This window comes from Pteronotus mesoamericanus, unplaced genomic scaffold, assembly GCF_021234165.1.
Source record: "Pteronotus mesoamericanus isolate MK-2021 breed Mesoamerican mustached bat unplaced genomic scaffold, CSHL_Meso_final contig_82, whole genome shotgun sequence".
Classification (NCBI taxonomy): Eukaryota; Metazoa; Chordata; class Mammalia; order Chiroptera; family Mormoopidae; genus Pteronotus; species Pteronotus mesoamericanus.
In genome coordinates, this window is record NW_026555265.1 from 18,752,322 (window position 1) to 18,769,336 (window position 17,015).

The 17,015-nt window shown below is 33.4% G+C and overlaps 1 protein-coding gene across 1 annotated transcript in view; it reads left to right on the forward strand.

The window, feature by feature from the left end:
* The window catches only part of LIPI (lipase I), a 34,834-nt gene extending 19,537 nt beyond the window's left edge, over positions 1-15,297 (forward strand). The window contains exons 7-9 of the mRNA XM_054585292.1: positions 2,709-2,820; positions 6,071-6,244; positions 15,210-15,297. Of these exons, the coding sequence (XP_054441267.1) occupies positions 2,709-2,820; positions 6,071-6,244; positions 15,210-15,297 (374 nt within the window). The remainder of the gene's footprint in view (positions 1-2,708; positions 2,821-6,070; positions 6,245-15,209) is intronic.
* Positions 15,298-17,015: the final 1,718 nt, after the last annotated feature.

Sequence of the window (17,015 nt, forward strand, 5' to 3'; positions counted from 1 at the left end):
TTCTGTCTGTTTTTTCTCTGTTGTACAGGTTGAGTGGCAGATTAATCTGTCCTCAAGTTCACTGATTTCTGTGCTCTATCATCTCCACTCTGCTATTGAGCATATCCAGTGAGTTTTGTATCTGTTATATATTTTTTACCTATGTAATTCCTACTGTTTTTTATAGCTTCTATTTCTTTGCTGAGATTTTTCTATTACTTTATTTTTTAAGAGACTGATTTTGAAGCTTTATTATGTTGGCTTCTTTAAGGTCCTTGTCAGATAATTCTGACACCTGATTCATCTCAGTGTTAGCCATGGTTGATTGTCTTTTCTCACCAAAGTTGTGGTTTTCTTTTTTCTTAGTATAATGGGTCATTTTCAATTGCATCCTGGACATTTTGTCTATTATGTTAGAATTTGTGTTTGATTTTAAATATTTTCTTTCATCAGGCAGTCACATTATTTAGGTTTCTGCTTATGTATTCTGAGGTTGTAATTTTTTTGATATATACAGGTTCAGGGTTGTTATATTTTCCTGGTGACTTACTTCTTTTTTGTTTAGCATGTAAGAATGCATCTTGCCTCAAAGACTATTTACTGGATTCTGTTACAAGAATTTTCCTCATGAAGACTTTGAATTGTATGTCTTCTTTTCTGTCTTCAATTTTTTACATTTTTGTCTTACTGTGCCCTACTTCTTTCTTCTGGGTCTAACTTCTACCATGCTGGAATATATCTTTAGTCACCTTATTTTTTCCTTATTCTGGAATGTAAAGTTAGTTCAGGATAGAATTCTACATTGAAAGTTATAGTCGCTCAGCAATTTGAAGATATTTATTCTTTTTTTCTTCAGATAAATTCCCTTTTTCCCATTTATTGTCAATTTAATTGTTCCATACGGAAATCTATAGTTCTGGTTAAATTTATTTATCTGTCTACCTGTCTGTGTACCTGTCTATCTAAGCATGATTTATTATCATTTCCTAGTCTCAATGGTCAGTCCAAGTTTCAATTAAAAAATTAAGATATTTGTGCTATCAAAATAAAAATCTACGTATTCTTTTAACATAGAAAATTCTTAACAGTCAGCTCTTCCTCAAAAATTTCCCAGCAGAGCAAGTGGGATTCTCTTGTTCTACTCCCAGAACTTAGGTAACATAATCATGGAGCATTCTTCATATAAATTAGTGGAGGGGCACTTTCACCAAGTGATGAATGTAAATTTAAATTCCATATAATGTGGAGTTTTATTTAATCTCAGAGTATTTTTTTCCTTCCTAAGACACATGTACAACCAATAGGAGGAATTTTCCAAGTTCCTTTTTCAATGACAAAGCAAAACACAAGAACTCTGATATTGTGCAGAGATCTTTATTTTAGCTCTATCACTTAGTATCACATCTTCTGTTCCAGCAGAAATTGGCACTGAAGCCTTTGTCTCCATGCTCAACCCAGTTCTTAAATTCTTTAGGGATCTGTGCCTTCAGTCCTTACAGTTTTAGAGTTGACTTTAAGAGTTCATTAAGACCTCCTGATATTTCCCTTATTCATCTGAGCTTGGTTGTATATTTAACTTATGGATTGTACATCCAGAATGTCCATGTGCTTTAGCAGGAGGAGGGCTTATTCTGTAACATCTCCATATGTCGCGCTGCCAGAAACCATCTGAGCAGGTCTGAACTCCCTCCAAAGTATTTTGTGTAACAGTGGGCAGTCACTTCAAAGTAAGAAGCATTCCTATATATCTCTTATGTCAGAAATTGATGAGGTCCAGTCACATATCCCTTATGTTTTTCAAAATAGTGCTAAGCATCAGGTAAAAGACAAGAAGTTAACTGTTGGCTGTTTAGTAGCAACATATAACAGCTAGCATGCAGAGTTTTAGTATATGTATTTCACACAAGAAAATGTCATGCATTCCATGTCTGTTTATATATATTGTCTTTAGGACATGTTGTTCAGTACTTGGAAAAAGTCACAGAGTCAGAACTTTATCTTTAGATCTACCTCTGAAAGATACACTGTATCAATTACTAATAGGAGCATTTTGAATAAGAACTGCTATGAGCTTACTCTCTCTAGGATTATTAAACTTCATAGCCATTCCTAAACAACCAGTGAAGTTGGGAATTATATGTGTCAAGCAACCTTAGTTAGGACTATTAATCATTTAATAAAGGAAACATATTTACTTCAGATGTGCTATTTTTAAAGATTCTTTATTTTACCTAAATTCTGAAATTTTTTGGTTTGCAGAGCAGTTATTATTCACTAATTATTTTTTTAAAGATTTTATTTATTTTATCTTTCAAGAGAGGGGAAGGGAGGGAGATAGAGGGAGAGAAACGTCAATGTGTGGTTGCCTCTCACAAGGCCCCTACTGTGGACCTGACCCACAACCCAGGCAAGTGCCCTGACTTGGAATCAAACCAGCGACACTTTGGTTCACAGGCCGGCACTCAGTCCACTGAGCCACACCAGCCAGGGCGGTATTCATTATTTGTTCACCTCTTCACCATACCATTGATTATCTGGCAGACTTTGTCATTCCTCATTTTTAAGACTACTTACAGATTGACAAGTAGAATATATTATCCATCTACCAAATAAGTGCCTCTTGACATTATTTGTATATGTTTATAATAGGTGCCTAGATTATACACATATACATGTACCAAAATAAATTTTTTAAAATGTGAATTGCACTCTATATTTTTGTTTTATAGCCTATTATTTTGTTCTTAGTATTGTTGTTTTGGATAATACTACGAAGGATGGCATTATTACATTTAGATTATTAAACCAGCTTGGACGAGTTGAAGAACCAAGGCTCTATGAGTAAGTATAATTTAGTATTGTTTTTATTCATAAATTAAATGTTTGTTTTCATGAGCACTTACTTTGGAAGATAATTTAAATAATGTAAATTTTTTTTTATCCAGGGTACTTTTTTAAATAGAGATAGGAATGTAGCTGATTTCAATATTAGCACTGAGACTACAGTCCTAGAACTGTTGTTTCAAACTGGTTCAGAAGGCAAAGAAATTGAGAGACTTAATTTCCCTTACAAACATCATGTTCTATGCAGAACACCATGAAATACTGAGATATTTTATTCAAATACTTGAATTAGTGCATTTTTTTAAATAAAGGAATATAAAATATGGACTACTTACCTATAGCAATCCGTCCATCTAAGTCTGGCCAATGAATTTATCATATTTCCATTAATACCTTTGCTAATAAATTTAGTCATGTTTGGGATTTAAGATATATTAGATGCCAGGGAAGTCAGAGACTTTTAAATGATCTTTTATTTCCCTTTTCAAAATTACAATAGGAATATTTGCTTGCTGTAAAAAACATGTCAAAAAAAGTGTCACATTATACAGTAGACAATGAGAATTGTCTATAATTATATTATTTAGGGATATTCAAATTTACCATTTTATTTGTAACAGTTGCTCCTCCTTTTCCTTCTTTACCTCCTCTTTTTCATCCTATGTCTTCTTTTAGTACATGCCCCTGTTCACACACATATTACTTTTTTACTTAGTAAAATTAGGATCTTGTTGCAAATTGCTCCGTATCTTGATTTTTATATAAATACTATACTGTGATTGCTTTTATCTATGTCATTAAAATCACATACATTAAAATATGATACCAAATATATTAATGTGCCAATATAGGATTTTAAATGGGATGTCAATAATGGATATTCAGGTTAGAATGATTCCCCAGATGGATAAGTGATGGGGAGATTATAAGGGAACAAGAATAGAGAGGTGAGTATTATAATAACTGATATGAAAGATGAGGGAGGCATTAACCAAATAAGTGAAAGTAGATTTTTAGGATTTAGGGTAGATCTGTTTTTATGATAAACATGTAAAAGTGAAGGAAATAAACCAATCAAGAATGACTTCAAGTTTTAATCTTTATGGCTATAATTTAATAATTTAAATAGTTAGCTATAATTTAAATAGTTAAATTATGATGCCATTCACTGAGCTAGGAGATACATGGAGAAGAGTCAATTTAATCATTCTATAAAATTATTGAGAGCTTCTATAAGCCAATAACCACTAAAAAATAGGGGATAAAATTGTGGACGAATTAGATTTTTGTCCTTATATTGTCTAGTGCAGCAGAGGGACTGTACAAATATATAATACAAATAAAATTATGTTCATCATTTCTCTATTCAAACAATTTTTAAAGACTATCCACATGGAAGTAGGTACTGTGCTAAGTTCTGAGGATACTGTGATAAGAAAAATAGACATGATCCTACCGTCATTAAGCTTCCATCCTAATGAAAGATACAAAGGTAATTAAATAATTATAAAAATATGTAAATAAAATCTGTCCATGATATCTTGAGGCACATTACCGTGTGAAAGGGAAGATAAAATTGGGTATGAGCATTAGTGGGACCACTAAAAGTTTCTTCAAGGATGTCTTGTGTTTATTGATGGGACCTAAACGATGAGCTGAAATTAGTCTGCTTTGCTGTATTCCAGGCCAAGAGGCCAATGCAAGCAAAATCCTGAGGCAGAAGTGAGCATAGTCCATCTCAGGAGCTGAACAAAGTGCATTGTGTCTGAAAATATAGGCAGGGAAAGCAAAAGGGACCTGAGATAGGTAGAGAGCTCCTAGATTTTGTAGGAACTTGAACTTGCAGGACATGTTCCAGGATTTGTATTTTATTCCCTGGGGAAATGGAAAACACTGATGTGTTTAGCTGAGGCAGTCTGGTTGGGGCAGGATTGGGTTTTCATTCTGGAAAAACAGTTTGACCACCGTGTATTGGAAGCAGAAGAGACAGGGTGCTGTTGAAAGAATATAGGCAAGAAACAGTCCTGAGACAGAGTGTTTGCAGTAATGATGGAGAAACGAGAATGAATTCAAAGCAGATTCAAGGTGTTTACAGGTAAAGTCACTAGGAACTTATGATAGATTGGATGTTGGAGACTGAAAGAGGATAATATGAAGGGTGAATCCTAGTTTTCTGGTTTGGGCAAGAGACAGGGGTGCAATTTAAAATGGTAAGGAAATTTGTAAATTTTACGGGGTTTTTTTGTGAGAGGTAGGTGTTGGAGAAAGTGTCATTTAGATGTAAACTCCCCCTCCCCTTTCTTCTTGTTCTTCCCTCCCCGCCCTCCCTCCATACCTTCCTCTCTTCCTCCCTCCCTCTGCCCCTCCTTTTTTTCTCTCCCCCTCTTCTCATTTTCCTTTTCCTTGGAGTTCTGTTTGGACTCAGCAGACCCATATTGACATAATGACTCCAGGGCACCCCATTTCTGGCACATAAGGGTGAAGAATGGAGTGAAGTGATGAAGAATTGTTAACATGGCTGTATTTGCATCCAGTTTTCCATTCACTTGCTTAAGAAAGGCACTTACATTCTCTGATAGTTTTCTCATCTGTAAAATGATAATACAAATAGTAGCTAATAAAAGGAGTTGTGGAGATGATTAAATAAGATCAAGTATGTAAAGCCTTATTATAGTTCTTGGTACTATAGTTCTTGTAAATGATCAGGACATTGTGCTTTTTATTTTTATTTTTTTTAACAATTTATTTTATTTTTATTTTTTTTAAATTTTAATTTATTTTTTCAAATAGATTTATTTTTTTCCTTTAGAATCTCAGGGTTTTACAATTGTTTCTTTAATTCATAAATATTTAAGAAAGTAGAACAGAACAATAAAGGATTATTATTTGAGTACCCAGTCTATTCAAGGAACTCTGATAGTTGTTCAGGTGTCTAAAAAAAAAAAGCATAAGATGCCTTCTCTAATTTTAGACAAATGAACACCTAGTCAGAAAGATAAATGCCCCATGTTTTTTTTTCCAAAAAATATTCCCTGTATGTCATGTATGGAGATGCAAATAGTATTATTTTATATATTTTATTTTAAATTACTGTTTAAATTATTTAAATAATTACTTAAATAACATTTATTGTTTGGCCTTTTCCTGTATGATTGGTCTCTTTCTATCCTGCATTGTAATATTATATTGATTTTAGAGTTATATTTCAAATTACTAATATTCTGAGTATATCAAATTTTCTATTTAGGAATAATAAATCACTTTATAAAGCTCAAGAAGTCAAGATTCTTGCTCAGTTTTTCAATGATGTTGTCAATATTTCAAGCATTGGTTTGACATATCAGAGCTCACATCAGCATTGTTCCACATGCCAATATAGAATCCAACGTCTCATGTTAAAATCACTTACATATCCAGAGAGGTAAGAAACTAAATTTGATTTAAGTATGTTATTTTTTAAACTTGAAAATATTGGTTTGCTACAGAATGGTTTAAGTATTCAGGTACTCAAATATCTGTTTATTATGTACGTCAAATTATATTTTATTAGAATCCTAAAGGTTTCAAAATGCATTTTGTTTTTTGGTTTGGATGAGATTCACTTGGACTCACATTACCCATCCAAGGAAAAACACACACAATTATTTCATAAGACACTAGAAAAATAAAAAAAAGTAAGAGAAATGTCTGCCTTAGAAGTTTATCAATAGTTTTTATACATGCATATATATTTACAGAGTGGTTTAGAGTCCTGTTGTACAATCCTTTAGATGAGTGGCTGAAAACTCCATAGTAACTAAGACATGTGGCTGCAGAAGTTAAAAATCATCATGATTTTCAATGATCTTTTCTTTTGCCTAACTTTATTACTCTCTATCTGAAAAGAGAAAAATGTCCATTTTCATCTGCTGTATGTAGCTAAGATTTGACAGATCATTAGAGATTCAACTCCAAGAGTGTACCAACAGGAGTGAGACTTCAGCAACTATACAATAACAGCATGGGAAGAACCTGACTCTACCCTTGATTTATTTTATTTTTTTATTGTATTTTTTCCCATTACCATTTAGTCCCCCTCTACTCCCCTTTCCCCTTGCAATTTTATAGTTTCCTGCCTTGGCTTGTCAGTAACATCACAAATATCTCTATTCCAGAAATTGTGACACCATCACAATTTTTCCTATGTGGGTATCACTTTTTAAAAGACCATAGACTCTAACAGTATTTTCCTAAGCCCATTTGATATGCTGTTCTTGGTTTCATGTCCTTACAACCAAAGAGGTTTTTCCCACTATCCTTGTCCTCATGGTATTGATACGTGTTCAATACATATTCACTATGGCAGAACCCTTAATTACACAGAAACACCCCTGTGAAAACACAAAGAACCACTAAAAGATTTTTAATGAGTTGATCATCTATCAGTTTGAATATGAGTTGTTCTGACTGGGAGCATCAACTGAGTGCCAATAGCAATAGGTTTGTGGATTGCTAGAAATCCCTCTTCTTTAGTTGATTACAACACTTAATTTTTATTTTCCTATATGTTTCTGTGTTAATATATTTGATTTCCTATTTGTCTATCTATGAATATTGACCTTAGTAAATAAGAATTTTTGGAGAATCAAATAATAAAAATAATAATATTCATTTAGATGACATAAATATCAAATAGAGGAGAGTTGGGAAGATTCTTTAAAGTGCAAGTTATTTTGTACCTTGGTATAAAAGAATATTTAGTCATTCAAAAGTCAGTAAGTAAGATGTCATTATAATGGAAAAAGTACTGGGATAATTTTACTATCCTTTTCCTTTGATTAAAATATGAAAATATAGAGATGTTTTTAGTTAAGAATATTCAACTTCATTTCCTGACAAAGTATATTGGGGGTAATTATGATGTCATGTTTGAAGGAGTAAAGATTTGAATGGCATGGACCCATTTATACATGGGTAATTTTTAAAAAATTATGTTTAAAAAGTTTTTGAAGATATGTGAAAATTTAACAAAAACTGAGAGGAATTGGGTAGCCTAGAAATTTTTAAAATTTAAAAGTTTGATATGTCTTGAACATATAAAATATATGTATGTGTTTTCTCTTCCTTATGATTTACCTAATATTTTCTTTTCTCTGGCTTACTTTATGCAAGAATTCAGTATAATACATATAACATGCAAAATATTTGTTAATTGACTACTTATGTTATCAGTAAAGCTTCCAGTCAACAATAGGTTATTAGTAGTTAAGTTTGGGGGGAGTCAAAAGTTAAACGCAGGTTTTTGACTGCATGGGGGATCTGTATGCCTAATCCCTGCATTGTTCAAGGGACAACTGTATTTTTGCTGTCCCCAAAAGCTAAGTTTTAAAGGAGCCAGGGTTGTTGCACCGTCATATTTCCTTATTCCTGCCTTCCTCCCTGTTACTAATGCCTCCGTGAGCATCATAAAAGTGAGTATAAACAGTGAAGTTAGAGTCTTTAGCTTACATCCTCTGTTTCTGGCATTTAGATGTAAAGGGTGCATATTGTCCAGGAATAGTCTTCTTCCTATATATCATAAATGGAAAGAGAAACAAAAGCAAAACCTTCATAGTATAAGAGAAGCACATAATGTGTAAATCTTGGCCAGACACCAAAAATTTATCTAGAATCTTTGTATCATAAAACAGCACAGAAGGTTAAAATGAGAAAGATAAATTTAGTTCCATACATGTAAAAAGTAAAAGGAACCAAGGATAATCTACCCTATGTGTATCTGGGCAAATGCCAAAGCTAGATACTCTTGGCATTATTCAAACTTTGTAGAATCAAATCACGCAACTTATTCACTGCAGTAGCTTCAAGAGTTACTGTTCACATGGATAACAGTATGACCATAAGGTACTTAAAGCTTTGCAGCATCATAAATCTAGTCATAAGCAATGTTCTCTTTCCGACCATGAGCTAATGGCTGCTGTCTTTTGTGGAATAATCAACTTGGTTTTTTCTTTATTGTTGGATACTTCATTTGTCCTCACTGTTTGCTTATCATCAGCATTGGCTATACATAGACAAATATCTGCACTTTGAACCGTTTCCTTGTTTTATATTCATAGAAGTTGCAAGGAGAAGAAACATTTTCAAATCTTCTACCTCACCACATGATGTTCACACCTTGATACAGAATGTTGGTGAGCCTACAGACAGCCATTGCTTTCTCTCTGTGCATTTCTCTTTTTTAAGTGACTTATTTTAGGGGAAAGAGAAAGGCAGACATACACCACCACTGTTATATTTGACTAATTATGTTCTTAATTATGATTTACATAGAGAAACATTATATAGAACTCATTCATTAGTTAAATAAGAAATAGGGTGAAGTCATAGAGATATGTTACAGAGCAAAAAGTATGAATGCATGTAATTTTAATTTTTATGTGACATTTAACAGTGGATAGACACTGATAATTTATTACATTTACAAAATTTTCTACTCAGTGGGAAAAAACTAAAATACATTATGGATGTTTAGCAAAACTCTTTAACATTGCCTGCTGGCTGGAGATGCTAACAGATGCTTGGATGAAATGTACGCTTCAAGTTTAATTACCTAGATAATTGTCATAACCATTCAGTTGCTTTTCCTATTTAGAACTGTCCATACAGATAATGTGAAATTAATGAGAATTAGCTTTGCCAAATTATTGGGAACATGAGTTATAAAAATGTGGTGCCTTATGGTCCAGATTAAGTTGTGTAAGCACTCAACCAGTAATTAATTCTTTGTAACCAACTGTGATAGAGACTATAACATAGTTCTCTTCCAGGGTTTTCCAGGAGAGCAGAGTCTTAGAATTTGGGGACTGAGAGGTATATTCACAGTGGGGGTGATCTGATATTACATCCTGAGAAAAGTTGGGCTAAAGATACCTTTAAAAACTTAACAGTAAAAATACTCGTTTAAGCTTACAGTTCTATGAGTTTTGATGAATTCATATAGAGTCATGTAACCACCACCACAATCAAGATCCAGATCATTTCTGTGAGTCACAGAAATTGCCTCATGCTGTCCCCTTCATTTTCAACCTCATCCCCCACTTCTACTTCCTGGCAACCACTGTACATAGTTTGGCCTTGTCCAAAGCATTATATAAATGGAATTATATAGTATGTAGCCTTTTAAATATGGCTTCTTTCACTTAGCCTTGTGCATTTGAAATTTATCCATGTTCTTCTTTGTATCAATGGAATGTTATGGATGAATAGTAGTGTATGTATGCTATACCAGAGTTTGTTTATCCATTCACCAATTGGAAGACATATGGTTTGTTCACAGTTTTTGATATCTGTCTCCGAATAAAGCCAACATAAATATTTGCATGCAGATTTTATGTAAATATAAGTTTTCATTTCACTGGGATAAATACCTATCAGTGAGATTGCTGGATCATATTGTAAGTGTAGGGTTTAACTTTGACAAATTATGTTCATGATGTCTGCCATTTTATTAAGGGTATTTATATCTTTTAACTTAATATGATTGTTAATGTGGTTGGGTTTAAATTTATTGTCTTGCTATTTTGTTTTCTATTTGCCCCATCTGTTCTTTGTTTCCATTTTTTCTCATTGTCTGCCTTCTTTTGTATAAATTGAGTAGTCTTATGCTTCCACTTTATCTCTTTTGTGAGTTTATTATCTATAATACTTTAAAAATATTTTAGATGATTTTTTGAGATTGATATTATAATCTTTAATTTATCACAGTCTACCTTCAAGTGAATTTTACCATATAACATATAAATAAAAACTATATAGAAATATAATTACATTTCTTCCATTATAGATTTCGTTTTGTTGTTGGCATACATTTTACTTTTACATATGCTAAAAATTACATAATAAAATCTATCATTTTTTAAAGAGTCGAGCTGTTAAAGACATTATAAATAATTAGAAAAATTAACATATTAATCCACTTAGTTACTATTTCTGGTGGACATCTAAACCTTATTAGATGCATATTTTCATGTGGTATAATTTATCTTTTGACTAGCAGAGTTTTTTAAAGATTTTTTTGTAGTGTAGGTCTGCTGGTTGTAAATTTTTTCAGACTTTTGTGTCTGAAAAAGCTTTCTGATATCTTCATTTTAAAAGAGAATGTTTCTGGTTATAGGATTCTAGGATTCTAGTTTGACAGCTTTTTTTTTCTTTGACTACTTTAAAGATGTTGCTGTACTGTCTTCTACTATGCACTTATCCTAAAGAGAAATCTGTTACTATCCTTCCTTTGTTCCTATGAAAAAAATATGCCTTTTTCTCTGGCTGTTTTTAGGATTTTCTTATTACTGGTATTACCAGTTTGATTATAGTGTAACTTGTAATTTTATTCATACCTCTTGTGTTTGTAGTTTGTTGACATTGTTGGGCCTGTGGGCTCATACATTTCATAAAATTTTATTTAAAATTTTAACTATGTCTAAAAATATCTTTTTTTAAAAGATTTTATTTATTTATTTTTAGAGAGAGGGTAAGGGAGGGAGAAAGAGAGGGAGAGAAACATCAATGTGTGGTTGTCTCGCACGCCTTCTGCTGGGGACATGGCCGGCAACCCTGTCATGTGCCCTGACTGGAAATGGAACCAGTGACCCTTTGGTTTGCTGGCTGGCACTCAATCCACTGAGTCACACCAGCCAGGGCTAAAAGTATCTTTTATGTGTGTCTCTTTTTTTCTCCTCTCCCTTTGAGGATTGTAATGTCAAGTTTATTATGCTGCTTGAAATTTTCCCACAGCTCACTGAATGTCTCTTACTTTTTAAATTTTTTTTCCTCTTTTATTTCATTTTGAATATATTTTGTTGCTATGTCTTTAAGGTCACTGTTCTTTTCTTCTATGTTTAATGTGATATGAATCTCATCCAGGGTACTTACAATACATATATTACTTTTATCGATTTTAGAGGGAGGAAGAGAGGGAAAGAAGCATCAATGTGACAGAGAAACATCAATCAGTTGCCTCTCATACACTGTCATGAGGGAACCAAACCTACAAGCCAGGCATGTGCCCTGACGGGGAATCAGACCTGTTACCTTTTGGTTTGCAGGATGATGCCCAACCAACTGAGCCACACCAGCCAGGGTCAGGGTACTTTTCACAACAGACAGTGTAGCTTTCATCTCTGGAAATCTGATTTTTTTTTAATATCTCTTATGTCTCTACTTATCTGTCTGAATACATGGAATACTGTTATATAATTCTTTTAATATCCTGGCCTACAGATTCTTACACCTCTGCTAGTTCTAAGTTGGTTTCAGTTGGTTGACCATCATGTTGGGTCCATTTTCCTACTTCTTTGCATGCTTGGAAATTGTTAATTACGTGCCAGTCATTGTGTATTTTACCACATTGGGTGCTTATATTTTTGTAGTCCTATGAATATTCTTCAGGTTTATTCTCAAGATGCTGTTTAGTTACATACAAACAAGTTGATTCTTTCAGGTCCTGCTTTTAAGATTCATTAGGCAGGCCTGGAGTAGCGCTCAGTTTAGGGTTCATCATTCTTACTACTGAGGCAAGGCCTTTGTATGCATTTTATCAGTGACCTGTGAGTTATTGGTTTTCCCTATTTGACAGTTGGAAATAAGTACCTGTGTTAGTGCTAGAAACCTAATCTTACATAACATTTTAAAAGAATATTAGATGTACAGCCCTGGCTGGTGTGGCTCAGTGGATTGAGTGCCAGCCTGTGAACCAAAGGGTCACCTGTTTGATTCCCCGTCAGTGTACATGCCTGAGTTGTGGGCCAGGTCCCCAGTAAGAGGCATACAAGAGGCAACCACACATTGACGTTTCTCTCCCTCCCTTCCCCTCTCTCTAAAAATAAGTAAATTAAAAAAATATTAGATGTACAGATGTGTTGATATGTTGTACAAAAGTTATATGGTGAATTTTCAAATGAGAAAGAATGTATAGTTCTTGTAATTTGCCATAATATATATGGATTAAAATTTTTTTAAAAAACCTAATTGTAATAGAATCTTAGAGAGATTTATTATCATTTCATTATTTTATTTTATTAAAGTTCATAAGTTATCAATGTAACGTGTTCATTTCTGCTAATTTGTGGTAAGCAAAGCATTAAAAATGCAATATTAATTTCTTTTGGCAATTAAAACAGCATAATATTTTTATTTCATGGTAACTCAACATACACCACAGGTTTTTAAATAAAATATAGGTTTTTAAAAATCTTTTTTATTGCTTGGGGAGAAGGAACTATTAATAACAGAATAAATGATGTCGAAATTAGAGTCATGACAGTAGGACTAGATAGGTTTTTCACAACATAAAAACAAACAAGCATGATTGTTTCATATGTATTAGTGAAATTTAACTTTGTAAGCATTATAAACCTGCCTAAACTGTTTGTAATGCTTGTAGAGGTTTGTACCTTGTGGAATACTTAATTATAAATACACATTTAGTATATTACTAATTGAAGATATTATTATGAGGGTTCAGAGGTTTTATATTGTTGTAGAAAAGAAAATCATCCCTGGCCAGTTGGCTCAGTTGCTTGGAGCACTGTTCCATGCACCAGAAGATTGCAGGCTTGATCCCCGGTAAGGGCATATACCAAGGCTGTGGGTTTGAAGCCTAGTTATGGTGCATACAGGAGGCAACCGATCGGTTTCTCTCAGATCATCATTTCTCTCTCTGTCTCTCTCTCACTCCCTCACCCCTTTTCTCTCTCTCTGTCTATCTCCATCTCTCGTCCTCTCTCTCGCTCCCTTCCTCTCTCTCCAAAATCAATGGAAGAAAAATAGATCCTTGGGTGAACACTTAAAAAATAAAAAGATTGCCCTTCTGGGTTGCTCAGTTGGTTGGAGCGTTGTCCTGGACACCAAAATGTTGCAGGTTCAATTCCTGGTCAGGGTGCACACCTATGTTCCAGGTTCGATTCCTGGGTAGGGCATGTGGGGAAACTGACTGATGTTTCTCTCTCACATCAGTGTCTCTCTCTCCTCCCCTCTACCTCCTTCCTCTCTTCTTTCAGATAAAGAATAAAATATTCTTGGGTGAGGATTGAAAAAAATACTTATCCTAATATTGTATATTATAAATATATGAATAGCAGTATTATTTAATGGCTGAGGTAATTTATCCATTAGTAAGTTTAATGACACACTTATCCTACTATGGCAAGTTAAACAATGAGGTGGAGAGAGATCCAGAACATTGAAGGCACATTCAGTAAATAAAAGATGTAGCAGGATAATAATTGATATAAATATATATAAATTTCGGTAGGGAGTGGGAAAATTATTCTTCTACTTATGTCTTAATGGAGAAATATGAGTTTGATTTTTAAATTATATTCTGATCTCCAATAATGTAATAAAAAGATATGTTTGCTAACATCTAAAAAAACTTGAGATTAAAGTATTATCATTTTATCGTACACTTACTGCTATAGTATTAACATTAAAATTCTAACATGCCTTTATTATTTCAAATGTAAAATACTATAGTATTTTATATCAGATTTTTAATTAAAGATGAGTGTCTATTTTATTACTTTCAAACACATTAGGAGAAATAAAAAATTTCAGTTATTTAAAAATTAAAAAATTTAACCTAAGAATTCTGTTGAATATTTTGAAAACTTATTCAATGATGTCTTAACCAAGCTGAAAGTCTGAGAGTAATGTGTCCCTTAAACTAGAGAAGTGCATATGACAAATAAAGGTGTACCAGCACCTATGAAGTTGAATTGCCCCCTCTTCCTTGACTGTTCCTGTTGCTGCTATAGGAAATTTCTAACTACCATATTTTCTTTAGCCTCTATTCCGGAACTTTTACCAATCTATTTTTAAATTCTAGTTAATTGCTTTTTTTGAAGATATTAACAGCAAGATAACCAGGTAAGATACTCGATTTACCACAGTGACTTGACTTCTCAAAAATCTTCAATTACTAACTACACAATCTCTCCAAGGTATAGAATACTTTACACATTATTTCCATTGTAGTAGGCGGCAATGATAATTGATTAAATCATTTCATCAACATTTGTCTATGCAGTTCAGTGGTAGGAGAGGGGGCCTGGCCAGAGTTGAGGTCAGATTTCAGTTATTTCAATATCCAACAATATCTCCCCTACATTGTGAATGTTGCAATGAAGCAGCAAAGAGAGAAGCTGAAACACAAAATGTATCTTTTTTTTCATAAACATTGTATCTACTTCATCCCAGCATAGCCCAATAAGAGAGTGGAAGCCATTATATAGGTGTGTTACAACTCCCTGCATTTGGAAAACTACCTAATTTCTAACATATTCTAATATTTATGAGGAAAAAGAAACTGTGTTGTTTTACTAACAGTTATTTTTTCCTTTTTTCTTTCATAGACCACCACTCTGCAGGTATGATTTTGTACTTAAAGAAAGTGAAGAAGTATTTCTCAATCCATGTACTTGTAAACCAGAGGAAATATGACATGCCTTCTTCCATCAATTATAACAACTTATTTGTGAATTGAAGAAGTTGTATATGGGTACCATATAATCAGTATGTCTTTTAGGATGTGTTGCTCAATCTAGAATCCAGATATTTCTACTTTTTAAATAAATTTTTAAGAATCAAAAATACATAAAATTTTAAAAATATACATATGACAAATCATTCTTAATGCATTCTAAAAGCTGTTTATTTCTGTTTACCTCAATCAACTGTTTATCATTGAATGTTTCCCTTAATTGCTTATTATTAATAGATAATATGTCCTTAGAAAGAAAGAGAAGCTTATTGCTTCAATACACTGTCTAAACACTCTCCACTTTTCAAACTACAGTGGTAAAATATATGAATGTTTTTTAATTGTATATTTGTTACTTGGAGAAGCCACTTGGGTTAATGTAAATCTTATAAATACACTTTCTGTTTAGTGTTCTATTTAGCACTTTTGTAATGCTTTGTAAATAAAAATTTTGTTTCTATGGAGCATAATAATCTATGTGTCCATAATGCTTAAGGTCAAATCTTGGGTCTGCTGCTACTAATGGTATTATCATGAGTAACTAGATTTATCTCATCATGTTTCAGTCACCTAATAATTTTTGTGAAGATTGATTCAGTGCTTTGACTACTGTCTGATGGTAGCAATAACAGTAAAAATAATAATAACCAATACATAAATCGTTTTTTTTCTACTCATTTGTTACAAAAACTCTATGAGGTAGACCTTGTTATCTCCACTGATGAGAAAACTGAGGAACAGAAATGTTAATTGACTTAACTAGGATCATGCACAAAACCAGAATTGAAATCAGACGCCTGGCCCTTGTATCTATGTTTTTAACCCCTATAATGTGTTCTTCTCCACAGTTCAATGTCCATAGCTATATTTACAAATATTATTACATTCAAAATAATAATCTAACCAGGAATTCCTGAGCCTTAGGTTCCTCTCACTTATGTCTGAATGTTCCCAAGGTTTGTTTTATGTATGTTTCTAAACCAATCTATCAACTGAGTCTGTCTGTACGCAACAGGAGGAATTTCTGGGGCTCCCTTAACAAAATACCACAGATAGGGTGACCTAAACAACATAAATTTATTTGCTCAAAGGTCTGGTGGTTAGAGGTCCAAGATCAAGATGTCAGCAGGTTTGGATTTTTCTAAGTCTTCTTTCCTTGAGTTACAGAGAGTCACCTTCTTGCTTTGTTCTCATATGATCTTTGCTCTGTGTGTGGTGCCTCTTCTGTGTATCCACATTTTCTCTCCTCATAAGGACACTAGTTACATTGGATCCAGTAGGGCACACCCTAGTGAACTCATTATAATTTAGTCACTTCTTTAAGGCATATCTCCAAATACAGTCACATCCTGAAGTACTGGGGGTTAGAACCTTAGCATAAGAATTTTGGGGGGACAAAGTTCAGCCCATAACACCTGTCATGGCTCATTAGCATCACAATGATGAGCTTTGCCTAATACGCCATTTGAAGGTGAATTGGGAGTCCTTGATGGTGCCTACCTGGGAAACACTGGAGTATGAAGATTCTTGATACATGAGATGGGTGTTCTTACTTGTGCAGAGACAAGTAGAAGCCACTTCTCTCTTTGCATAGGGAGGTACAAGCAGTGCCGCCTGCACTGCTACTGTCCGACAGTCATGTTGTAAAAAAGAACAGCTCCCTCAGTTTTTGCTGCAG